Consider the following 25,615-nt stretch of genomic DNA (forward strand, 5'->3'; position numbering starts at 1 on the left):
TTACCCCCGTTTTCCTATTTGTGATCTCCTCGCTCTGTTTCATTCTGCAGGGAGGAGGTGTCCATAATAACGAATGTGTAAACAATGGGATGAGAATGCGGTAAGTGGAGAGAGAGAGGCTGGGGGCCTAGATCTGCCACCCAGTGGCTAAGCTGCCTTGCATGGGGTTGAAGAGAAACCTTACAAAAGGTTAACTAATTAAAAAAAAAAAAAACGGGTTCGATCAGAGAATGAGAATAGCATCCCAAAATCTGGCCGCACTTTGCTCGTAAGCATGTTTTCTCATCAGGATGATGGCCGCGCTTCTTTTCAGCTCCTAATAAAAGTAGCATCATCGGTGGTGTCAGAGGTGGGAGTGCGGCAGTGGAAGAGTGATTAACTGCGGCAGAGTCGGGATAATAAGTTCCCGTCTTCTCTAGTATATCTGGAGCACTGGTGTCGAGTGGGTGCATTTCAATAATGTCACCCCAAGACCTAGAGCGAGAGCAAAGCTGGGTCTTTGGCTTGCATTTAAAGGCTAAGACAAATGGAGCTCCTCTAGATTAGTCTGTAGCAAGCTTTACCTCCTGATACATTACGTTATGTATTCACAATTCATTGAGTAATTAAAATCCCCGTGTGTCCAGTTAAATACTACATGAGATGCGGAGGTGGATCCATGCAAATAGAGGAGGTGGAACCAACCAATCAGATGTCTCCTCTAGTTGCTTGTCCCACCTCCTCTAAAATTTTATTGGTTACCTTGCTGACCAATCATTGTTCCGAACATTTTTGCGTAACTAAAACTCCAACAACCTAAAGTTATTGGGAAATGCACTTACCTACTATATCACCTCATTCTCCCGATGCTTTTCCTAGTGAGGGTGTCAACTTGCTGAGTGGGTCAGTAGCTCAGTCTGGGGGATGTATTGCCATTTGAAGACTTCCCCCAGACATCCATCTAGCATGTCCTGGACCTTCCTGAGGGCTTCAGCCCAGTGGGACATACCCAGAAGAACTGACTTGCATATTTATTTTATTTATTTATTTTTCCTGTATTTTACCAGGAAGGTTCCATTGACATACAATGTCTCTTCTTCCAGGAAGTCCTCCTGAGATGGCAGCAGGTAAGGAAAACAAGATAAAAAGTTTCATATACATTCACACACAGAGGATTAATATATAAACACAAACTAAAACACATACAAATACTCAAACTCTACAAAAATACATAGAATAAAATTAATTTATATGAAACAATGACACTGTTCTTTTGACTCAGAGTTTAAGAGATTTTTAAACACATTCAGAGAAGGCAAGGAGTCTAAATTCAATATATTTTATAATATGTTCCACTCATGTGGTGCATAAGAACAAAAGGCGGATTTCCTCAGTTCTGTGCGTGTGGAGGGAGGCTGAAGGAGAAGTTTAACTGGTGAACGGGTTCTGTATGTATTAGTGCGCAATGTCAGCAAACTACATATGTACTGTATGTATTAGTGCGCAATGTCAGCAAACTACATATGTACTGTATGTATTAGTGCGGAATGTCAGCAAACTACATATGTACTGTATGTATTAGTGCGCAATGTCAGCAAACTACATATGTACTGTATGTATTAGTGCGCAATGTCAGCAAACTACATATGTACTGTATGTATGTCACGCCCCGCTCCGTCCGCTCCTGATGTGTGCCACGCCCACCTCGTTACCTCGTGTTCAGCCCTGATCGTGATCACCTGTGTCTTGTTACGTCTAGCTTGTCTTTTGTATTTAGTCCTCGTCTGAGTCAGTCTTCCCCAGATCTGTCATTGTACAGTATTGTCCGTCGATGTCCGTCTATTGTGGATTAAACCCTGTTTACCTGACTTCCTGGCTCCGATCGCCTGCTTCCCTGCTCACCTCCTTGGCCTGAACGTGACAATGTATTAGTGCGGAATGTCAGCAAACTACATATGTACCGTATGTATTAGTGCGGAATGTCAGCAAACTACATATGTACCGTATGTATTAGTGCGCAATGTCAGCAAACTACATATGTACCGTATGTATTAGTGCGCAATGTCAGCAAACACATGTACTGAGGTAATTTGCCCATTAAAGCATTTGCAATAAAAACCAGACAATGCATTTTCCTTCTAAGATGTAATGATGTCCACTCCACCATCTCATATAGCTTACATATCATCCAGGTAGCATTCTTATTAAATTTGCATTGTTTCTCCTGAATCATTGGGCTAGGGTTCCTGTCCTCTGCCTACCCAGACTAGACATTTCCAGGGAGACTGAGAAATGTGATCTCCTCACGGAGCACAACCCCTGGTCCCCCTTTTTAATAATAGGGACCACCCTCTTCACCAGTACAGACATACTTTACCAGTAACATTGAACATTGAAGAGGTACATCAACCTTGTTACACAAACATCGAGTGGTTTCAATAAAGGTTTGATCTACCCTTGCAGCCCTGCAGGCCTCTGGCCACCATAGCGACTTTCGCTGTAGTAATAGACTCTAACCTACCAGAAGTTTCCAATACTGTCTCCTAGTGGGAGGCCATATTCACTGACTTATGGAGTTCCACAGAATGTTCTTTCCAATGTTCGACGATATCCACAGAGCTGGTCAGCACTTCCCCACCCTGGCCAGATATTGAGTAAGATCCTGCCTTCTCCTCCTGAGACATCAAACAGTTTTCAAAAGCATCTTTGGGGTCATTGAAACTTCTACTCCATGGCTTCTCCAAACTCCTCCCATGCGTGAGTTTTTGCCTCCATGATTGCCGTCGCTGCAACCTTTCTGGCCTGCCAGTAGCTTTCAAGCTCTTTCAGGAGACCAGCGTGGAGGCATTGTCCTGAAAGTCTTTTTCATCAGCTTGACAGCTTTCCCCACCGCGGGTGTCCGCCAGGGGGTTCCTCGGGATACGACCATAACAGGCACTGGCTGCCTTTTGGCCACGGCTTTCTGCAGCCGCTGCAGCAACTGAGGTCTTGAGCATGGGCTCTTCAGGCTCAATGTCCCTGACCTCACTCGGTATGTGGGGGAAGTTTTTCTGGGGGGGTTTCAGCTGAATTTATTTCACACAGAAGTTTCAGCCAAGGGATCCCAGCAAACCCTGACTGTTTACCTGGGACATCCTGGTGAATCAGTTAACAGCTCTACCCTTCTTATCATTCTAGTGTCCGAAACACATAGCCTCGATTCATAGGATAAAACTATAAAATTGAACATTGACCATTGGCTTCGGCTGCTCCAGTACACTTATTAACATCCTTGTGTTCAGACCTGATGTTGGTTTTGAAAAATCCATGGTTTGCTCAGACGTCCAATAACAATTTATGGCTCAGATGTAGAGCCAGGAGGCCATTCTTTCCAATCGCGCTCCCCCCTGGATCTCCATTGTTCCCCAAGTGAGTTTTCCTCTCCGCAGAGAGCCAGCTCGCCTGGACAACCTCCACGTGGAGAACCTCCAGTTGCACAGGCCTCAGCCTGGGACTTGTGAGAATCCCCACACTCGCCGGAGGTCCTTCACCATGGGGAGATTCACAGTAGGAAGACCACAGCGTGGGGTGGAGCATGACTCAGTGGGTCAGGATGCTCTGCCTGGGATCAGAAGGTCTCTGGTCCGAATCCTGGAGTGATGTCACCATCGGGCCCTTGAGCGAGGCCCCTTAACCCCGATTACTCCTACGACCAGCCGACCCCGTTTTCTCAATTTTGCTTCGCTCTGGATAAAAGCTTCCGCTAAGTAAGCAAGTTTAAAATGTAAATGGAGACACTACCTGCGATCAGCTCCAGCTCCATCTAACGTCCTCCATTCCCGAAGCCAGTGTCCATTGATCTGATCCCACTCATGCCTGCTACACAAACGGTCCTGCATCTGAAGCCCATGTTTTATTTCGTACGTGGTGAGTCACATGGTACCTTCACGTAACCATTACAGAGATGGCCCAGCCAGCAGGAACACATTGGTGACCCAGTCCTGGGGAGGTTCACTTATTCTTCATGGCACTTTAGATTTATATTTTGTTAGATGATTGTTTTTCTGGCTTCTCCCCACAAATGGGGCCCCATGCTAGGGCCACAATCCTTGGGGGGACTAATGTAATATATTAACTGTTAGAATGAATAAACTGTACATTTAGCATCATTTTGACTCTGTGCGTAAGAGATACTCATGCCCCGATGTCACTGTATTCAGCAGAAGCTTCTGAACTTGGCAGTGTGCCCGAGTCACCTTAAGAATAAAGTATGTCTCTTTCATCTAGAAAGTGCATTAAATAGTGTGACTGTTTTTCTGCATAGCGTTACACTTCTGAACTGCTACGTATTTGATCAGTTTATCACATGAACGTTTGCCATTTTCTTAAAATCAGTAATGCGGGATTGTAGCTCTCTGTTAACGTACCATGACTTTGCCCGGAATTCTTTCTCAGCCTCGTTTTTTTTCCTCATAAGCACCAGCCATCTACTCTGTGGTTGAGTCAGGCTGGGGTGCTAAAGTCTTCATCTGGTCTGTACAATCAGGGTGGGTGGGCAGACACAAAAACATTCCGACACGTTTTTTTAAATGTAAACTTGGCGCGGCACTTTGACACTCTCGTTTGATCGTTGTGTAACATGCACGGCAGGCTTGGGAGTTGCGAGTTCGGCTCAGAAAAAGTTTGCGAGAGAAGCGGAGACGGATGAGATGTTCTTGTATCCCGTCGATTTCTGCTCGTGGAGGATGCGGGCAGTGATATGCAGCCCCCTCCCCCCGCCACAGTCATGAGTCACATATTAGTATGAATTAAACCTGTATTTTTTCTTGAAAATATGACAGAATATTGGTTCATCTTTGGCCCTGACTGATTCAATGTGTCATGTGGGACGTTCAAGTTATTCTTCTAGAAAGTCAGTGGAATTGCGTTCAAAAATTCTTCAAACTATCAGCAAGCACCTGAAGGGTGTGGTTCTAGGCATAACACTATGATTCTGCATTTGGATTTATTCTAAGAGCATCCTACAATGTCCACTCTTGGGACCACCACAATCCGCTGGTACCCTTATTCTGCAATCAGTGTGGCCTCCCGTGACATTTGGCGGGATTGTGTACCTCTTGCTGGGCTGTTTGATTCTGACCTGAAGCACCATGACAGGGGGTGAGGAGTTGATTTGTTAATTAATTAATCACCATATGCCCCGAGCTCGACGAGTTGATTTGCATCCATGTTATACAAACCTTCATGAACCAGACATAAAATCATGTTCTGTGTTTAGTTATGTATGAAATGACTCAAACAAAGATAGACTGCATGTCTTCAGAATACCCAGTGAAACCTCAAACAAACAGTTGGCAAACATAACCATGCTCACCAAGCAGAGGTGGATTTGGGTCAAAAATCGAATTGGGTCAGAAATCATGCCTCCACACACTAGACGGACTGCCTATTCTGCTTTCGTGTGAAATGAACGATTCCAGCAACATCCCATGAATGCACCTTCCTTGAGTGCAACAGTTCATTTTAGCAAAAAATGAAGAGAACTGTCTGGCAATGGTTGATGACATCACAATAAAACAAACTTCTAATTTGTCAGGTCATGGTGAGAATAAATGGCAAATTTAAACGATGCAGTCATGTGGCCTGCGCAAACAGGTTTCCCAGAATCCCCCGAACACCCGGCACTTCAGCTGGTGTTTCGCCTTACCCGTCTTTGGGATTGAATCCAAAACACTATTGCACTGAGGCACACAAAGATACAGACCCAGCCTTTTCTTCGTTTTCAATTCAGTAAGTGTTTTTTTTTTTTTTTGCCCATGTTCTCATCTCTGGCGATGTTGGCAGCCTGCAGGCGTGTGAAGGAGACTTGTCCCTGGCATTCGTCCAAAGATGTGCTTCACTTTCAGGTTTGCATTCAGTGTGAAAGTGAGAGGAAGAAAAACACAGAGCACCACGTTCTTCCCTGATAACTGCACTGCGGTACATGCGTTCCCAGCATGTCCTCTGTGTAATCAGCAGAAATAATCAATAAAAGTTTATGGAACACACACAAACACACACCCACACACACAAGCACATGTGTGCGGCACAAGCAAGGCACAACACCAGCCTTGGCCCGGCTTGCCAAATATATTTTAGTAAAGATGCTAACTATAGTGCCTATTTTTAATCAGCAAGATAAATTGTATTTGCATGAACCAGTAAATTAGCTAAGCTGGCATTTAAAGATTATACACGATCCCATTTGCATTGTGACATAGGCTTGTGCAGTGTGTGACAGTTAAACTTCATGAAATCTGCAGTAATGAAGGAAGCCCCCCCCCCCCAAACAAAAATACATACAAAGACTGGTATGAAAATAAAATGTTTTTAAATCTTGCCTTTGCTATATGCCATAAAAAGAGAGATGTCCTGAGTGATATACACAGGTGTTTCATAATTAAAAGATAACTACAAAAATTAGATCCTGTATTTCTTGATTGTTTTATGTTCTGAGTCCATTGAGAAGCTTGATGATGCCAGGGTATATAAATGTGGACATTTATTAGCTGGTCCATAAATAGCTGAGATTAAAAAAAAAAAAAAAACTTTTCTGCTAACAAATATTTCTCTCTTCCTTTGGAGTAGGAGTGCACTAACTACGAGGCATGGGAAAAAATATAAAAAATATTAATGATAAGCTTGTCAGCGCTAATGCAAGCAAAGTGTAATCTGTGTGCGTGTGTTTAATGTTTGCATTCTGATTGTTATCCATTCGTCAATTCAGAAAAATCACTACACGTGGGTCTCTGTGTCCTATCAGCACTATGGCATTAGTGTTTTTACTAAATGGAGGTAAATTATCTTCACTGTATGAGCATGTACAGCGAATTTGAAATATTAAAGAATACACTTCCGGTAGCAGATTAGGAGTGAATTCCATGCATTTTAGGCAACATAATATTTCCATCAAAAACGTGTGGCAGTAACATTTCTGGTATGTCTTATAGTAAATTCGGTAAGGTTTTAACCTATTGTATTTATCCGTACCTCGACTGCTTTATCCTCTTTTCTATTGCACTATCCCTCCCGCTCCCACAATTCCTGAACACATTGCAACACATGTCACTACTTCTTGACAATTAACTGTTACCTAGCAACGTGATCTTTTTAGAGAGGGGGAGAGAGAAAAAGGGAGAGTGGGAGGTTAATATGGTATATGTTCGCTGTCTTACTGGATTGGACATAGCAGGGAAGCAAGACACACACACACCACGAAAAAATGCAGCCCGAGCAGGACGCCCACATTGATTTGTGATAGAGACTTCGATAGATGGGGGAGGGCGATGGCAGCATGCAGCAGATGAAGGATGGAGGACAGCGAGAGGGAGGGATGGTGAGAAGTGAAAGAGGATGACGGAGAGAAACGGAGAGCGGACAGATGGAAAGGAAGGATCGACAAGAGCGAGGGAGCATTGGTGAAGGGTGAAAGACAGAAGGTGACATGCAGTGATAAGTAGGGAAAAAAAGTGGGGGGAAAGGGAACGAGTGGTTCTTATGGCAACCAGGATTAATAATCTCAAAATGTGAGAGGTTAAATAGGTCAGAGTCTCCATGGTGGTTATGGAGGTGCACAAAAACGGCGATGGCTCATTCCCCAGAAGAGAAATGGTGCGGTTTAACGCTGAGGGAGCGTGTGACCTGAATCGTTTTCATAAAATATATACAACTAAATTTACGACTGGCTAAATGTGTAAAAAGCCATATGCTGTATAAGTCACCAAGAATAACAATCTGCCAGACAACCAAATTAAAAAATCATTAACCAGAATATTACATGCACACCTTTTTAGATGGATTCTGCTTTTTGTTTTGCCATTCATGGCTGAGAACACTGTGCTTCAGACTTTACTCTCCGTAGCCAAAGGCTGGAGTAGAAAGTAAGGCTGTGAGGTGCTGCCACCATGTGGTGAGGCGCCGCATCGCGCCCTTCATGGAAAGGCGCAGCCAGCCGCCGCGATATGGGACCAAACCAAAGTGTGTTTCCTGTTTAAAATTTGGCTGTTTTTTCCTAATCACACCAATGGACTGACTGGAAAAGTTAATATGGAAGTATATGTCTGATTTTATTGTCTTGTTATGTTACACCGTCAAACATGCACATATCAGTGAACAGTATCAGGTTTTTGATTTAAGCATGACTAGTAAAGATTATAATTTTCTTCTGGTAGTGAATAAAATGTGTAAAAAAGTAACTTAATTCACTTCAAATGGGATACATTATAAGTCCATTTAAAATCTGTAATAGAAATGTAGCATTAATTATTAATCTTTCTGTTTTTTCCCTCACCCCCTCCCCGCTTTTTTAGATCTTTCAGTGACTCTGTTCCCCTCTCCAGGTTCTTGAGTGCTTCTATCTGTCCCTGGCCTGCCCCCCTACCCTTCTGTACACTTTCACTCTCCTCCTCCGCAGTGGTATATTTACTGGACGTACTCTGGCTCTGTACCTTGGGGGGTATTTGGCGAAGCTTGCTCCTCCTCCCCTCATGCTCTGAGGGGGCAATGCCCTACCAACACCTCTGCCCTCCACTCTACCTACTTCCTCACGGTAGCCGTGGCGACGGAGATAAGGTTCCAACGTTGCTAAGCGATTGGTGAGTTCCGTGATGCGCTTCTGCAGGAGAGTGACTTCCTTGAAGAGATCGTTGAGGGACTCTGAGAGTGGGCGCACCCTGTAGGACACAGATGACATAGCAGTCTATGGTTACCGTGTTTTCTGTTTGCTGTGTGTGCATTATGGCGTGCACTTTCTATTAATGTAGTGCTATGTTAGAAATAATGAATTGTAATTCTTTTGATTATCAAAATTCTTTCAGCTGACACAAAATAGCTTTGTAGTGAGGGGTGATGTGTGATTTGATGGGTTAAACATCTATGCTGGTGATCGGAAGGTTGCAGGTTCAGACCCTCTCCTGGTAGAATACTTGCATTTCTGTTGCCCCCCCACGGTGTCTCTCAAAATAGAGCAAGATAAGAGAACATTTCCAATGTTCTTGTGCAAATGGCAAGTAGAGGATTGGCTTATTGCATGCCCCCTGAATTCTAACATTGATTACATGGGTCCTGTTGGCTCCAGCGTTTTCAGGGTCTGTATGCTAATCCTCACAGAGGTCTCAAGGCAGACCACCCAGAATCCCCATCACATCTTTCTACACTACGCTTCGTTAACCTTAAATTTAGTTTTAATGTCTCCTTGCCAAGTAATCAAACACATTTGATTAACTGATCATACAGAGCAGAAACACTTCAAGAAATGTGAATGATATTATTTAAAGATTAATTGAATCTGCCTTAATTTATTGTGCCATTTGCTTAATATATCCATTTGTCACTTGGAACAGAGACTAAAATTAATGCAATACTCCTAAAGGGATATAATTATAATTTATATGAGATCAAAGTTTTGGGTGGCATTCTGGACTGGGTTTGGGGAGGGCACGGGGGGCACTCTCCCCCCAATTGCCTGAGTCAAAAATGCAATTAATTGGCAAGCCCAGCATTGCACGTGTTCTGAGTTGACAGTATGGTATGGTATCCGTAGACAAAATAATAGGTTATGTGTGCATCAGATATGTGCATTTACACATAAGGTAAGCAGGATGCAGTCCCCCCCCCCCCACAAGAGCAAACAACAAACTCAGCCTATGGTTTCTGTTTCCTTCTGTTCGCTTCTACAAAAGCACACATGGTGGAATACTTTGAGAAGAATAGTTTCCAAATGCCTATGCCACATTTTACAGTAAACGGAAATTGCTTTTTGGTGTAATACTTTATTAGGTGGTAGGATACCTATACTATAGGATGCAGTCACACACACACCCTGAACAACGCTCATTTTTCACCGTCGTTATTAAAGGTTGTTTTGTTAGTCCTTTTTCAGCCTTCAAGCTGTGTAGAAAAATGAACTTTAATTGACCGGAAAAGTTACACGACGCTGTATGGCAGACTTGGAGTCGTGCCACTGCTGCTCGGGTACCTGGAATAGTCCGGCAGCAGTGCGCTGGGCTGGGAGAGCAGCATGTGTTTGATCTCGTTAAAGATCCGTTTCCCCCACACATCGAGAACCCGGGTCATGCTGCGTACTGAGGCCACGTTCACGTTGTCCGCTGTCATGGTAACAGAGACACCGATGTGTCACTGACATTTGACCAGTCAAACTGTACTCAAAGTCATATTAACACTGAAAAATAATAATCAATATCAATAATCGACAAATAATCTTGGATGATCACTAGCTAACAATGATACTACAATGTGTTCTTTAAAGTATAATGATTCTTTGATTTTCTTATTTCATGTTGAAAATGTGCAAACAATTAAATGACACTTAAATCTCACATCCTTCTCTGTAGTTCCAGAATCCGTAGTCAATTTCATTGGACTCCGCAGCCAATAGTTTTGCGGGCACCATGACAACCAGCAGCATCATCGTCATGATGGGGGGAGGGGCCATGTTGATAAGATACAGCTGTACATGAGAGAAAATACCAGAAAAAAGATCAATAGAATTCTTTGCATACTGTATGGTCGACCTGAACATTTTTTCCATTCTTGTTTCCAGTGCTCTGGAGTAAGTGACTGAGGCAAAGAGAGCAGTGCAGGCCGACTCCGCCTGCTTTTCCACCTAGTCTGGCCAAGTTATCTCCTTAGGTAATAGCATAATTTGCAATGAATGTGCTTTAGTAAGTTTTTAAAATTTTGATCACGGGGATTAGCATTCTGCTTCCTGAATATGGAGCAGCAAAACGTCGCAGCCACAACATCTATTGAGTGAATAGGAAGAAGTCTCAGCTGTCTTGGTCAAGGGGAATGTCTTGTGACTCGATAAACACACTGGAATTCAGATATTCACAGCTGTCAGATAAATACCATTTGAGTGAGTACTGTAGGGGTATTACACTGAGGGAGCTGTCAAGGAAATGAGTGCAAGAAGGACAGACAAACAGGTAATATGGCTGCACAGGAAGGAAGATGTTGATTGTGAAAGAAGTAATGGCATGCTGACTGTGAAGAAACAGCCACTGGACAAAATAAAATCAAACAGAGAAAAGCAACAGCGATAATATACAAAACTACCAGTATGGCGAATAGAAAAGTTCACACATTTACGTTGCATGTTACACAAGACAGTCTGCATCATACCACAGGTCGAATTAGACTGAAACTCAGAAAGAGATGCAAGGAGGAACTGGGATTTGAAACTTCCCCCAAAGATATCAGACACAACAAAGCAAATAACATTTCAAATTATAAATGCTTTTTCTTTGACCAATGACTTCTTTAAAACGTGCCACTGAATTGCTAGATAGCGCAACATTTAAAATGTGCATTACTATGGCACAAGCATCATAAAATGTGCGGAACACACCATCATGTCTGTAAAGAACACACAAAATATCACCTATAATCAGCATATTTATAGTTCAGTTGTATTCAGGATTCTAATCTCCCAAGTAACTCAAAGAGGTTAATATAAGGAGATGCTAATGCCTGTTGTATGTTTTAGAAACAACCCAAAAGAAAAAAAAGAAAAAAAAAAATGCTACAAAAATGGACATACTGACATAGAAGTATCTATCAAGTATACTCACGCTCTGAAGAGGAGAAATTTCCCACCTTGATACTTTGCACCCTAATTATTGTTCAGATGATTTGGCTTATATGTTTATACAAGGTGATTTTCTCTTCCCTGTGACAGTTTTGTTTTCACTGCACCGTACTCTGCATGCGCTGTCAGCAGCAGTAATGCGATGCGGCCCGATGACAGCGGTCACGCTCAGAGACCCAGCCTCGTCCGAGGGAAGAGACGGCGTGTGAGCGAACGCTGCGTCGACTCCGACACCCAGCTTCCCGTCCTCAGCCTTCCTATCCCTCTCCAGCTGTTACCAGATGTCTGCTTTTCTCTGCATTTCTTCCTTCTGCAGGGCTTTTTTTCTGCCTTCCTTCTTCCTCCTCTCAATGACAGGTTATTGGTCGCCACTACTATTGCTTGGAAGGTGGTTCTGTTAATGCCTGTTAAAATTCATACACCACATGTGCACTCTACTATCTTATTGACGTAATCGTACTGGCAGACGGTTGAGAATGTCAAGATATGCAGTGTTACTTTTTAGGCATAATTCATATCCGGAAGTAGAAAATTAAATTAAATCGATATAATGATTTTCCATTTACATGCATTTCTGTCCAGGTGCAGTTTTCCCTCCTGTAGAAGAATGTGGTGATGTGATTTCAGGTCAACAGGAGAGTGAAAGAAGGAGAAAAGAGACAGGGCTGGAAGAGCCAGCATGTTTTTATTCACTGGCAACCAGATGTTGATCCTGCTCCCACTTTCTGTGCTTTTGTGAAGTTGCTAAATATGAGGTCAGTATTGGCTCCGTTTGTTTTCCGAAACGTAAATGACTGTTTTCTCAGAGAGACTGTTGACCATTGGACTAGTGCATGCAAGCTGCCCCTCATTCAAAGACCAGAGCTGTTTATAATTAAAATGGCAATTGCCAAATTCCCATTGCTTCATCTCCATGAACTCTTCGTTTCATGCCTGTCTGTATATCTCTAAGAAAGGGAGAATAATGCAGAAGGCAGAAAAAAAATCTCACATTTATTCTGAGGGAAATAATGCAACAAAATTCAACAGGGAAAAAAAAAACTAAAAAAAGCAGTAAAGATGAGTCAGCCACAAAATGAACCAGAAAAAAAATATTACAAACGAAAATCACTGCTCTGGTGTTAAATACTGCAAGGAACACACTGTCACCCTAAGTGACTTCTTTTTGATAAAAGCCTGGTTTGATACTGAGCCAGTCCATTTCCCAACAGACTTTCTTTGATTGTTCTATTCATGAATGTTTGTTTATATTTTGTGATAGTTGTGACATTATTTCATCATTAAATGCATGACAAACACATTGAGGCACACGCTAATTTGTCATCATTCGGAGGTTATGCGTGCCCACCTTGTCCAGTTATTTTCCAGTAACATCCAAGGAATTTGAATTAGGTTTTTTTTTTCCCACAATAAATCTCAATTATCATTGCATAACACTGCTGTTTTACAAATTACCCTTCTTTGTGGATGCCGCAGGCTGAAGATCTTAAATAGTAATTGCAAAAAGCTTTCTATTTCTTAAATCTAGACAAACATTCTACTAGATTTTTAAGATATCCACAGCACAGAATGGCTTATAATCCACCAATTTTCTCTGATCACTTATCTATTTGGGGGTGGGGGGGGGGGTCCACAGCCTATCCAGGAGGCTACGGGTGCAAAGCAGGGAACACTGACACATATTGGCAATTTGGCACTTTTTGGACTGTGGGGGGGAGGGGGGGGAACCAGATTACCTGAATGAATCCCTACAACAACACGGGGAGAAAATGCAAACTCCACACGGAGACTCAAACCCGGGTCCCAGAGGCATACAGTAACAGCACTAACCACTGCACCACCATGCCATCTCTGACTCATCATCAGTGTTATGGAACCTCTAATTAAATGTAAATACCCAGCCTCAAATGTGACTATACCGGCAATGTATTACATCAGATAAAGCTCGTCTGTACAATGGTACCAAAAAGCAAAATGTAATGACATTACACATCAACAAATAAATCCAAAAACAAGCATAAACACTAAAATACTAAATTAACAACAAAATAAGGATTAAATGTAGTTTTTAACAAGCACATTATGTCAGCGAGCAAATTAACATCAACCGAAAAAACAGAATACAACTGAATACGTGACATACCAAAGAACACCGATAACACTGACGACAATATACTCCGAATCACAGAAGGCAGATGCAATGCAGAAAATGTTTATGCATTTAACCAAATGTGCCCCTTTTAAATGTCACATTTGCACTGCACTTGTTAGGTATGTTAGATACGCTGAAATGACTTTTAATATGACTGGTCTGTAGAGATCTGACACAGGCTGTCTGAGACTCCTTGGCGAGTGGCCAGTGGTAGGACTGGGCTTGATGCTCTGTGTGAGGGAGAGCACTGGTCTCTAACACCAGTATACCATCACATGCTCCCAGTCTAACCTTGTACTGACACAATAACTTACGCGTATGAAGTATGAGTACCTCATATGCTAACAGATACAATAACAAGCAGATAGGTATCTATGGCAACAATAAACATTTAGAAGATGGATACAGATATTGTTTTTGTCATACAAAATCTCAAAGTATATCATCCATCCATCCATCCATCCATCTATTTTCCATCACTGCTTATGAAGTGCAAGGCAGTGGCGTGCTTGGAACCATTCCCAGGAAAGGCAGGGACAGCACAGGGAGCACGGAGGATGCGATGGACGGATGCCAGTCAAGGCACAACGAACACCTGCTAATTGGCTGATATGCCGCTGAACCTTAGCTGGTTAGCTGACTAAAACCGCGTGTGGGCCGACAGATCGGAGAAGGATGGAAGTGATGTGTGTTTGTGTGATGATGTCATATGGCTCTATCTGCTTCATGTCCCACATACAATGACAGCAAGAGAGAACTTCTACTTGCTTGTGAAAAAGAGGGATGTACACGCAGACGGAGAACTCGAAAGAAGGCAACAGATAAGGCGTAAAAAACAAAAATTCATCAGTAAAGAAAAGGAAGTAATATAGAACCAAAATGTCAAAACATTAAATTTCACTTTAAATGTGACCAATTATTCTACGGTTTAGTTTGTTCTCCCTCTGCATAAATGTGCAAAACTACTTAACGAACTTAATCAATATACCTGCTTCCACCCTGTTCTTTTTTGGAATACCAGAAGGGTTTATTTTCAAAAGTGTGATTTAATAGATAAATTAATTACAACCAAAATTAATTCATCACACTCCTCCACCTAGAATGACAACCAATCAATGTTCCAAGCAATTCCAATTTTTGGTAAAAAAAAAAAAAAATCTTTATTAATGCTTGAACATTATATTCTTTTGAATATAAAATAAACAAAAGACATTTTATTTTTCAACTGAATGTGCATGACTGCAGGCAGTGACTTGATTCTCTTTCCTGTGTGCAGCTTTTTTCAGTGTCCCCTCCGAAAAGTACACCTCAAGTAGGAACCTTTGATTTCATACAGCCATCTTCCCAGCATTTTTCCTGGTCCGGGTTGCAGAGGGGCCTGTAGACGGTCCCAGGCGGCACGGCACACACACTGCCAGACACCAGTCAGCCTTACGAACCCAAAGACCCGGGAGGAAACTCATACAGCCCCGGGAGAGCATGCACACCCCAACCCTGGAGGTCACTGTGCCGCCCCCCTTTCTGTTTCATGTTACATGTAAATATGCGTATTGTTGTCCACTGGTACCTGGCAGGGGTGTTAAATGTTTCCACAGCCACAAACATTACTTGAAAACCTTGAAAAGGATCTGAAGCACGCTTGAGCATCATGAGCAGCCCTTTGTCACTTTCAGTCATTGCATGCGTAGCGGAAATTGTAATTGGTGCCGAACTGAACATGCTTTTGTTCTGCAGCTTGTTCTGTGTGCCGGCCTGTCCTTCTGTTCACTGAGTCCTCAGCCTTGTGCCCTATTCTTCCTGGGACTGGATCCAAGCCCACCCTGACCCGGAGTTGGATACGTGGTTACAGATGATGGACAAAGAAATACAAGCTTTAAAAACTTTATTTTGTAAACAGGCAAAAGGCACTTCGTAGTGACATGACTCCCCCACCCCCCATTCACTCACTGGGCTTATTTCATTGGCTATTCTTTCTCCTCAGATCTGTCACATTACGTTTCACCCGATATGACATAATCTTACCCTAAACTTCGATTCATGCTTCTTCGCTTCGCTCAGAGCCTGTGTACCTACACTATACTTCACTCATCACTTCCATCTTTCATTGTCTTTCTTATTCCCCCCTTGTCTGAAAATTGGTTTGCGAGACTAATCTAAAGATATTACATTCGGTTATGATATTGTAGGGGTTAGCTTTGAATGGAGACCTGGCTACTGTTGTTGTTTTTTTTTTTAAATACATCACATAAAGTGAGTTATTAAGCAAGGGAATGACGGCCAGGTTGATCATATGTAAGTCTCAAGTGATGCAGTTGCCACGGCAACTATGATGAAAATAGTTCTGTGTCTGTATAGGAATGACAGAATATACTACTTTGGACAACACAAAGTGAGAACAGAGACGAATATTCAGTGCAATTTGTAGGGGTTTGTGTCACTTTTAGAGTAAAGCAGAGGAGCCGTAAATGCAAAGTTTTTTCTGAAAAAGTCAAATGCTCCAAATACAGCATCTCTGCTAATCACACTGATACTGGAATTCATTGTTCAAGTAACCTAAACATATTTGAGCTCATATTCTTACAAAGGGAAATGACATCTGTATTCTGCACGCCCGCCTGGACTCTATGGAACTGCTGCTTAAATTGTGACTGACTCCCTTTAATTTGCTGATATGCACATGCAAGATTATGGATAATAGTTTAACTGGAACAATAATGGCAGTAAAATTATGCATATTTTTTCAGCTATACGGAACAACCTTTTACATAACCTTCGTTCCTTCAACTCAAAATGTGCACATCAGAGATATTTCTTTTCATGCATATTCTGTTTTTTATCTGAATAGTTAATTCAACTTTATTAGTATCAGAAAAAATGTTGAGACTACAATTTAAAACGTTTATTCACAGATTTATTGTAGATCGTTATGTGTCATCTTTGAAATATTTATGTAATCCTACAATATAACGTAGAAGTTACGCGTTGAGGTATAATCTAAGACGTATTTTAAAAGGAATGATTGGGAAAGGGAGGGGATACGGAGAGGGATGTGAAGGGGAGAAATGTGGGAGGGGGTGTGCGCGTAAGTGTGTATGCAATTTTGAGGCGGTCTCTCTGTAAAAGAAAAAAATAAGAACAACGAGCTTGTGTATACAAAAAATATGGAAACAAAAACATGGGAAAATAAACTGGGAGACGGGATTTAGTCACTGAAAAACGGAGGGGCAAACAGTTGCGCGGGATAGTGTAAGTGTCAGCGATGCGTTTAGTTTTAAGTGCGTCTACCTAAGGGACGGTGTGTGAAGGAGGGACAGGGAGAGAGAGCTGGGAGAGGAGGGCAGGCTGGGGGGTTTGTGGACCTCTCTGCGCTGACTGACACCTCGCGTCTGCACCCTTTATTATTATTTTTGGAGGTGAGAAGAAAACAAAGGGGGTGAAAAAATAAGTGGTGGGAAGAGGCCTCTGAATGATGTGCATGTAACCCCCCCCCCTCCTCCGGACTCCGCCACTGGTCTGGGTGGTCCCAACGGAAGAGGGAAAAGCGGCATAGCAGTCTACCCGAGCCCGGGGATTCCTGGTACAAAGGTGGGAAAAACAACAACAACAACAGCAGCAACAGCAACAGCACCGCCACGTCTCACTTCCTCCCGCGGGTCTCTGATGGGAGCCGGGCTGAAGGTACCGTACGCGCTTCCCTTTTGTTCCCGGGGATAAGTGTCGGCTCCCTCCTTCCCCTCGGCTAGCTTGTTATTGTTCAGCCGGCTTGGAAGCCGAGCTACCTGGCTAAACCTCCGCTCAGACGGGCCGCTCGTCCCGCCCGCGTCTCCGAAGGAGGCGAAAACCGAGCCGCGGCTTGTCATCTCCTCAGAACGGCAGCCCCGTTCGCTGCCCGGCCGCTTGCCACGAACCAGGCTGGCTCCCTTTTCTATACAGCTTTCTAAAATGGCTAAATGCTTTTATCTGCCAGCCAGGCAGGCAGCCATTCGGGCTGAATGCAAAGTAGTTCAGGAGCTAATCGGTTAATGCGTAAAGCATGCATACAGTAACTGTGTGCTGCTTTTTATCTGTCGGTTGGGTTCCCATTCCACAGACCGCATTTAATGTTGAATAACTACGACATTTCTGTTATATATATATATATTTTTTTTTTCTAGCTTAGCTGACTAGCCGTGCCTTACTGTATGTTTGCTATCCGCTGACCTGCGACGACTCGCACAAACAGCCGCTGTTCCGCTGATCCTGTGCCGCTTTATCAAAATAAAGGAAGCTGCCAAATTACAGCGGATCACATTTACCTGTTCAAAGCGACGCTATCGTCGGTTCCCTAAATTACAGGTTCGTGGCTGCACCGCCTAACTTGCCGTGTACAGTTACCTGTTAACATCCCCAACTTAATAAGTTACTCATGATGGCCAACTGTGCGTTTAATATGGTAATCGCTTGTTTATGCTCTGGCAGACTTAAATGAAATGCGCCACATTCTGCTGTATATAACGTGAAACACAATGCTGCCTTTGTTTACATCGTATAATAATGAATTACGAGTGTCTGGTCGTATAAAATAACAGCAAGAACAATAGCAGGAGGATACCCTCAGATCTGGGGTGATGCATTTCGTGTCACCGGGCTCTCTCATGATTAATGACCCCGCTATGCTGTTATCATTTGCTGATTAAACCTGCCTGAAAACGTAAGTTGCCATTGCTTTGGTCTTTCAGAGGAGCGAAGTTGTTGTGATGATCATAACAGCTCTGCTGTTTTTATGTTCTTCTACAGAGATCAGTTGGGTCACATTCAGACTTTTTGTCTTTGATTTTTTTGGATCAAAAACAATAACAATCATTGTCTGGTACTATATAAAGAGAGGTGCCTTGAAATGTTGGTGTTTTGATTATCCTTTGTTAGAGAGTTGGACACCAGAGATGCATGGGTGATATTTTTCTATTGATCGTCTACCACTTGGTGTTTTCTAAAGAGCTTTCAATCAAACCAGTTTACTGTTTGAAAGGGGTTTGCAGGTTTTTCTTGGTGTGCAATGAATTTTCAGTGTGAATTTTTTTAAATAATGGTAAGTGGCATCCATGCTGATTTTTAAATACATTTTCAGAGCAGTTCAGCTCAGTGCCCCCCAAAATATTTTTAAATTCATGCATATATTACAATATGTACCAGAAATTGATGAAAATATGGAGGACAGTGTGACAATAATACAGTAGACTTCTCCGCCATACCTTGATATAACTCAGCATAAGCAATTACCCATGGTTAGACCTTTGAACTGGAAAGGAGAGGTTGCTATGGCGAAAATGGCTGAACCATAGATGAAGAAACTGCTTTTGCTTGTTGGATGTCATTCTGCCAAGTTGTGCAGCGTTGGGTCAAGCAGAAGTCACTGATCGACTGTTTGCACAAGGAGCTCACTGACTTAAGGCCATTTGTAATATAGTGGGAAAAAAAAGTTTGTGGAATATTACAATTGCAAAATCAGACTAATACCTACTTCGGGCTTCTTTCATCCTTACAAAAAAATTGCAAAAATCAATTTTATCTTTGTTAATTCAATTATTTTGCAGGAGACTAATAACCAAAAGATAATGCTATACATTGTGATTTAGGACTGCCACTAACAACGTTTTTCTATGGAATAATCTATCGACTATTTTACCGATTGGTCGATTAATCCGAACAATTAATTTTCCTCCTTAAAATCAACTTGATCATTAAATTTAAATAAATTTTATTTTGACAACAACAACCTGTATGTGACTGCAGGGTTTTAGATAACGGACGCTGCCTTTTTGGCACTATACAGACTTTATTTTCACCCACAATTCGATAAGCAGATTGTCTGCCTAAAATGGTAATGGGATGCGTATTGTGATACCCAAAAGGTTGCAATCTGTTTCAATTCGGCGTGTCCTTATGATTATTAAATTCAGTTAGCGGAGCCATGGAACCATGGTACCATGGAAGCAATAAGCACAAAAGTCCTAGTGAAGACAGGGACAGTTTAGCAGCCACAACGTTACATCTTTTAAAACAGGAGATATTGTGATTAACTTAGGTTAAAATATGTTGCGGTGTGGCGATGCTTTTTCAGATTAAAGTCCGGCACAGTTTTTTGGGCGAATACGGTTTTCATTTTTATATCAGTTCACAAATTATTTAGTGTCCGTTTTCATATCAGTTTTAGCTTACGATAACAAAACTAGTCCCAACAAGCCCAACGTGCCGGCACCGTCAGTCAAGCCCAGACTTTAGCCTAAATGTTTTCTCAAACATTCAGTGGAAATTATAACGTAGCAGGCAGACAACTTTATGGCTTTAATAAAGAGTGTATTTAGCAACTACAAGGACAAAATATATTAAAAAGCTCTTAGAACTAAAGATAATTTAATAAACATGAATAGACAAAATGTACAATGGTTTTGCTTACTCTAGTGGCCCAGGTGCTCATGCATAGTGCTCGTGCGGCTGTGGTACGCCATCAAACTTTACACAGTATACAAAACACGTCATCGACTTCGTCAGCTAATCGCGGCAGCCCTATTCTGATTGGATTCGAACAAAAGTCATTTGTTTTGGAACTAAAAAAACATATTACAGAGCTGTCCAGTCATAGTCAGCATCCCGTGCCCCATGTGATTCATCAATGATCTCATGGACTGGCGACATAAACGTCTTAGGTAATATATAAACATAAACTGTTTGAAAACACGTGTGCTGTGCATGACCTTGCTGAAGTGCTTATTTTGAAAAATGAGCAAAAGAATTATGTTACTTAGAAACCATGTCGTATGAAAAGTGAACTTATGGGGGAATGAATAAAATAGTGTGACAGTGTAATTGTGGAAGGATCCTGGGAGACTGGATGATGAGGGTGAGGGTGGACTCAGAGATCCCAGGCATACTAAAAGCAGAAGAATGGAAGCTTTTTAGCAGTCATTCTGTTTATGGAGAACTAAGCAATTTTCTTATTTATTTTCTTCTCACTAAAAAATCCTTCTGCATATTTTTACTTTTACAAGTTTTAAGCAGCATTCAGCTGGCTGTGACTACTGGAGTCTAACAAGATTACTTTGAATGACAGGCTTGTTCTAGTATGATGGACTCAATTTGGAACCTTGTAATAAAGGAATACATTTTGCATATACTCATATATATATATTATACATATAACACACACCCACACAAATACAGAGCAGTACTCATATCTTTGTGGGGACCATCCATTCATTTCTAAGAGCAAAACCCTAATCCCAACAATGACAACCTTAACCACTACCCAGCCCTAACCTTAACCATAAGGAACCAAACAAAATACAGACGCTTCTCTACTTATGAACAAGATACGTTCCGAATGGCCTTTCGTAACTTGAAATGTTCGTAAGTCGTTATGCAACATCATTTTAAGGGTATTACGTAAGTACAAAGAACTAGGATGCACGCTGCTTCGTGGCGGGAGTAGCAGCCAAAAATCGTACTAGGCGGAATTGGCAAGCAGAAAAAAAAAATTGATGTTGCGGACAGGAAACGGGAGCCCAATGAACACAATTTGAACTTGCGGTCCTCTTCCTTTGTATGTCTGAAAGTTCGTAAGTTGAGGAACATCTGTACAAGTCTTTTGGCATTTTTAGTTTTTTGATTGCAGAGACAGATTTTTATAAAATTGAATTTCCCTTGTGAGGGCCAAAAAAAATGGTCCCCACAATGTCAAAATAACAGGCTTTTATCACATTGTGGGGACATTTGGTCTCCAATCCAAGTACAGGCCAGGCTCAAAGCTGCTTAACCTAAGGTGGATTACCTCTAGTCTGAACTACAGGTGGTACGGCTTCAAAAGGTTTCAAAAGGTCTGTCAAATGTTTTTAGGAGATTTTTGGAAACTTTTAGCTCTTGGTTTTGTGATAGAAAGGTATACAGCCTCTCCCCGGTTTACGATGGTGTTAGTTCCAACAAACCTATCGTAAGGTGAAAATGAATTTTAATACAGTACACGTAACCTAACAAACATCCTAGCTTAGCCTACCTTTAATATGCTTAGAACACTTACATTACCCTACAGTTGGGCAAAATCATTAACACAAAGCCTAATTTATCTCTTGTTATTTATTAGATAATGTACTGAAAGTGAAAAACATTTACCCAAAGTCAAAACCATAAGGAGCAAACACGCACCATGTAACCCAGGAAGCGTCTGTACTTAGCCTCCAACAGTAATTAATATCCTTTATATAATTCATAGTTTTCAGTATATATTTTTAATTAGAATAAATATTTAACAACATAACATGGAGCACTGTCTTACATTTCACAAGCAATTTCATGGATTCACCATTTTTACATCCTCTTTATTGTATGTAAAATTTCCCCAGCTGCCTCATCTTTTTTTGGTTTGTAATTTAATCCAAAATACTTCAGGGCTGTTTGGACTCTTTCTGTTGCTAGTTGAAGACCCCAACTTTTAGGTCACCTCACCACTTCTTAGTTGTTGATTTAGATATGTGCTCTCATTTATTATCGTTTGAACATTCTATCTGGAGTAAACCTCTTAGAGATTAGAATAATGAATGCTGTAGATTGTGGAACAGAGCATAATGTTTCGGCGGAAGCAGCTGTTGCGAGAACTTAGCAGAACCATAAATCATAACCAGATACACCTTCATTGTACGTGTTTCATTGTACGTTCTTCAACCTTTTGGCAGCAAAGATAACCAATAATCATTAAAAATCTCCATTAACTTTTTTCTTACAATAAAATGTCTTCTCATTTGTCATTGAGAAGATTGTGCTGGCAGGTATAGTACGGTAATTACAAATTAAGTCTATTAAGTCTAAGTTGTATTCTTTAGAAATGTTTAGTCACAGTTCTTTGTATTTTATGAGATCTCCAGCTTTTGGTTGATTCCTGAAGGATTTATGCAAAAGCTCAAAGTTTTATATGTAGCAGCAACAGTCGTTCTCCTTCTTCTACACAAGCTGATGTCCTAGCAGAGTACCATTTCCTCCAGTGATTTAGGGGTCTGGCTCCAAGCCTGAAATGCACACAGCCATGCCAAGGTTTGCAATTAGCCAGCAGAGCTTAGCTCAGTTTTATCATGAGGCATGAGGCTTAATTCAATTTTATAAGGAGGTGAAGCTAATGCAGTGCAGCTGGTGGAACGTGCAGCACTGGTTCTGTTACTAGCTTTTAACGACCAAAACTAAGTGGCAGAAGTTTATATGAGATACTAGCTAGAATTCCAGAGTCATAAAATCTCCAGTGTTTGTTGAATTCTTTTGATTGCACATCAGTTGCTTGAATAAGCTAGGTGACGTTATACCAGTGGTGGTTCTTACAGAAGCTATTTACAGCTTAAAATTGTTGCTGCAATAAATATGGTGGTAAAAATACAAAAAACATTGGTAACACTTGACGGGGCACAAATAATATAGTATTATACTATTATTTATGCATTAATTAACCACAAACTAAGTTTTAGTTACATACTGATCTCATGTTAATTCATCATTAATTAATCGTGACGCATGTTTTATCTCGAGCAGTTACTATATTTTTACTATATCTGTTAATCCTTTGTGAACTATTGAAGCAACTACTGAAAGAACTACTGAAGGAACAAGTAATGAATAATACAATTAAATACTGATCTCATATTTGTTCATTAATGAATCATGGCACATCTTTTATCTCAAGTTAACTATTTTTGTTACTATATCTGTTAATTCTGTAAACCTTTGTGAACTACTGAAGAAATTACTATGGAACTATTGAAAGAACAAGTAATGAATATCACAAGAGAAATACTGATCTCATGTTTGTTCATCATGAATTGTGACGACTTTTCTCACGTAGCAACTATATTTCATGATTTGTTCATAATTTGTACTTCACACTGCTTTTGTATTAATTGTACTGATAAATTTTCACTATAGTTTCGATTTTAAATGTCAATGGACAATGATACTCTCTGACTGTGAGCACCAGTGAGTTTTCAAAACCATCAGGCTGTCTTAAAAATATTTACCCATTTATAAGCAACTAGAAATGTGACAGTCAGTTTATATATGCTTAACTTGAATAAATTGTGCTAGGAGCTTACAGTAAGGTCACAGCTTGCAAAAACTGTGAAACTTAGTAATATTACAATATATTATTTATAGTCTCCTCTCGTGTTACGTGATAAGAATGATGTGGGGAAAGTGTTCTGTAAGACATTTGATTGCTGTAGATATTTAAAATCATTGCTCTGCTTACCACTGCACTTTCTCCTCCTGTTGTACCTCAGTAGAAGGGGTTACGCCTAAGGCGAGCTTTTCACGAAATGTCAACACGGTAACATTCCTGAAGTTAAAAGACGGAAGCTAAATGTGAAGCGCGATGGGCTCACATAGAGAGCCACTGACAGAATACTGTCTGACGAGCTCCATGGCCGGGGAGGGGCCGCGCATCGGTGGGGGCGTCTCGGCCCGAATCGCCCCCGGTAAAATATCCAGCTGTGAAATGGGTTTATCTTAAGCTGCTGAGCAACTTAAAATGAAATGCATCATGCTTAATTTTATTATCGGAGATAGGTACCATTGCTGGTTGTGTGCTTACAACCAACAATGTGATACCCAGACTCTTAGAGTAATTTTAATTAGGGGAGAGAAAACAGGAATTTTAGCTAAAAAGTGTTTTAACGTGACTTTTAAATGATAAGTCCTTTATTTTCCTTTTGCAATAGTACATTGGAATTCTTCACTTCGCCTACTCCATCTTGCTCTCCATAGCTTGGGGGGGTCACAGCACAGGGTCAGCCAATGTGCAGCGCCCCGGAGCTGGGGGTTAAGGGTCTTCTCAAGGGCCCACATGTCACTCTGTGGTTATGGGCGCAGAGACTTAGCCCGCTGAGCCACTCAGCGCAATAACAGCTTAATATTTGTAGTGTCATTCACTGTCTCATCCTCTGGTAATTTGTGGGGGGAGGGGTAGGATCAATAGCTGTATCAGGACAGGTGGGCAGATGTACTTTTATTGCTTCTTACCACTTTGTCTTCATTTTCAGGAATTTATGCCCACATTTAAGGTGTTTTTAAATTCACATTTCATTTCATTTATTTTTTTTTGTCTTCCCAAAACTTTGGCTGAAGGTTTTTTTTTCTTTTCTGGTCAATCCCATTTTAAAATTTTTGTTCTTACATTTCTGTTTCACTGACCTGATACCCACCCCTCAAAGTCTTGTTTATTGTTTTAAAGGTAAAAGTTTATCCAGTGCTGTTCTTTATGACAGCTGGACACATTCAAATTATTATAACTTTAATAAAACTTCAGTAAACATGATTGTTACAGCCATAGGTATTGCATGGTCGAACAGCAAAAGCTTCAGTTTAAGGCCTCAATACTTTACCCTAAAGCAATATTTATGTATTCCAGTGACAAGTGGACTATGATTCTTAAATTATTCCAGCTGTTTACTATGTGTGAGTCTGCAGGAAAGCAGATTTAAGTGGTTATATCTGCATCTAACAGATGGGCTGTGGACCAAACCATGGATATCACATCACTTTAACAGAACCCATTTATGCTCACTATACCCAATATTAGGGGTGGGAATCGGCAGCCACTGCTGGAATTGATGGTACATTGATATATGTTTGCCGATTTGATATGTATCGCACTTTTTAAAAAGATTTTGCTGAAGAACATTTCAGGTCTACATTTAAAGTAAAAACAAGGACTGTAACCGTACACGTATTCATCGTGTACCTTTCGGAAACAGCATCTTCAGTTTGGAACATCCAGTGCAACCAGTTAATACATTTCTTGACACAGCTGAAACCTAAATTCACAAGTAGATGTTCAACACGGAGAACAT

At 41.2% G+C, this 25,615-nt stretch overlaps 2 protein-coding genes across 3 annotated transcripts in view; one reads left to right on the forward strand and one right to left on the reverse strand.

Moving 5' to 3' along the window:
• Window positions 1-8,044: 8,044 nt before the first annotated feature.
• Window positions 8,045-12,249, reverse strand: LOC140590841 (uncharacterized). Of its 2 annotated transcripts, none has more exons than XM_072712053.1 (4): window positions 11,614-12,249; window positions 10,336-10,465; window positions 9,974-10,103; window positions 8,045-8,669 (listed from the first exon to the last, which is right to left on the reverse strand). In XM_072712053.1, the coding sequence occupies exons 2-4, from the start codon at window positions 10,448-10,450 to the stop codon at window positions 8,351-8,353; spliced, it is 564 nt and encodes a 187-aa protein (XP_072568154.1). In that variant the 5' UTR covers window positions 10,451-10,465; window positions 11,614-12,249; the 3' UTR covers window positions 8,045-8,350. The 2 variants fall into 2 exon arrangements, with proteins under 2 accessions (XP_072568154.1, XP_072568153.1); XM_072712052.1 differs by having other exon boundaries at window positions 11,589-12,249.
• A 4,586-nt stretch (window positions 12,250-16,835) lies between these two features.
• nfam1 (NFAT activating protein with ITAM motif 1) overlaps window positions 16,836-25,615 on the forward strand; it is a 32,288-nt gene continuing 23,508 nt past the window's right edge. Inside the window, exon 1 of the transcript XR_011991691.1 lies at window positions 16,836-17,435. The gene's annotated coding sequence lies outside the window, so the exon portion shown is untranslated. The remainder of the gene's footprint in view (window positions 17,436-25,615) is intronic.

The sequence above is a fragment of the Paramormyrops kingsleyae genome, chromosome 5 (genome assembly GCF_048594095.1).
Source record: "Paramormyrops kingsleyae isolate MSU_618 chromosome 5, PKINGS_0.4, whole genome shotgun sequence".
In the NCBI taxonomy this organism is placed as follows: domain Eukaryota; kingdom Metazoa; phylum Chordata; class Actinopteri; order Osteoglossiformes; family Mormyridae; genus Paramormyrops; species Paramormyrops kingsleyae.

Excerpts from the sequence above, each read along its gene's own strand:
- LOC140590841 (XM_072712053.1), bottom strand. The coding sequence starts at position 10,450 with ATGGCCCCTCCCCCCATCATGACGATGATGCTGCTGGTTGTCATGGTG. Across the intron at positions 10,104-10,335 it reads CTGGAACTACAGAGAAGGAT|CGGACAACGTGAACGTGGCC; the intron begins GTGAGATTTAAG and ends TTACCATGACAG. Across the intron at positions 8,670-9,973 it reads CTGCTGCCGGACTATTCCAG|GGTGCGCCCACTCTCAGAGT; the intron begins GTACCCGAGCAG and ends TGTGTCCTACAG.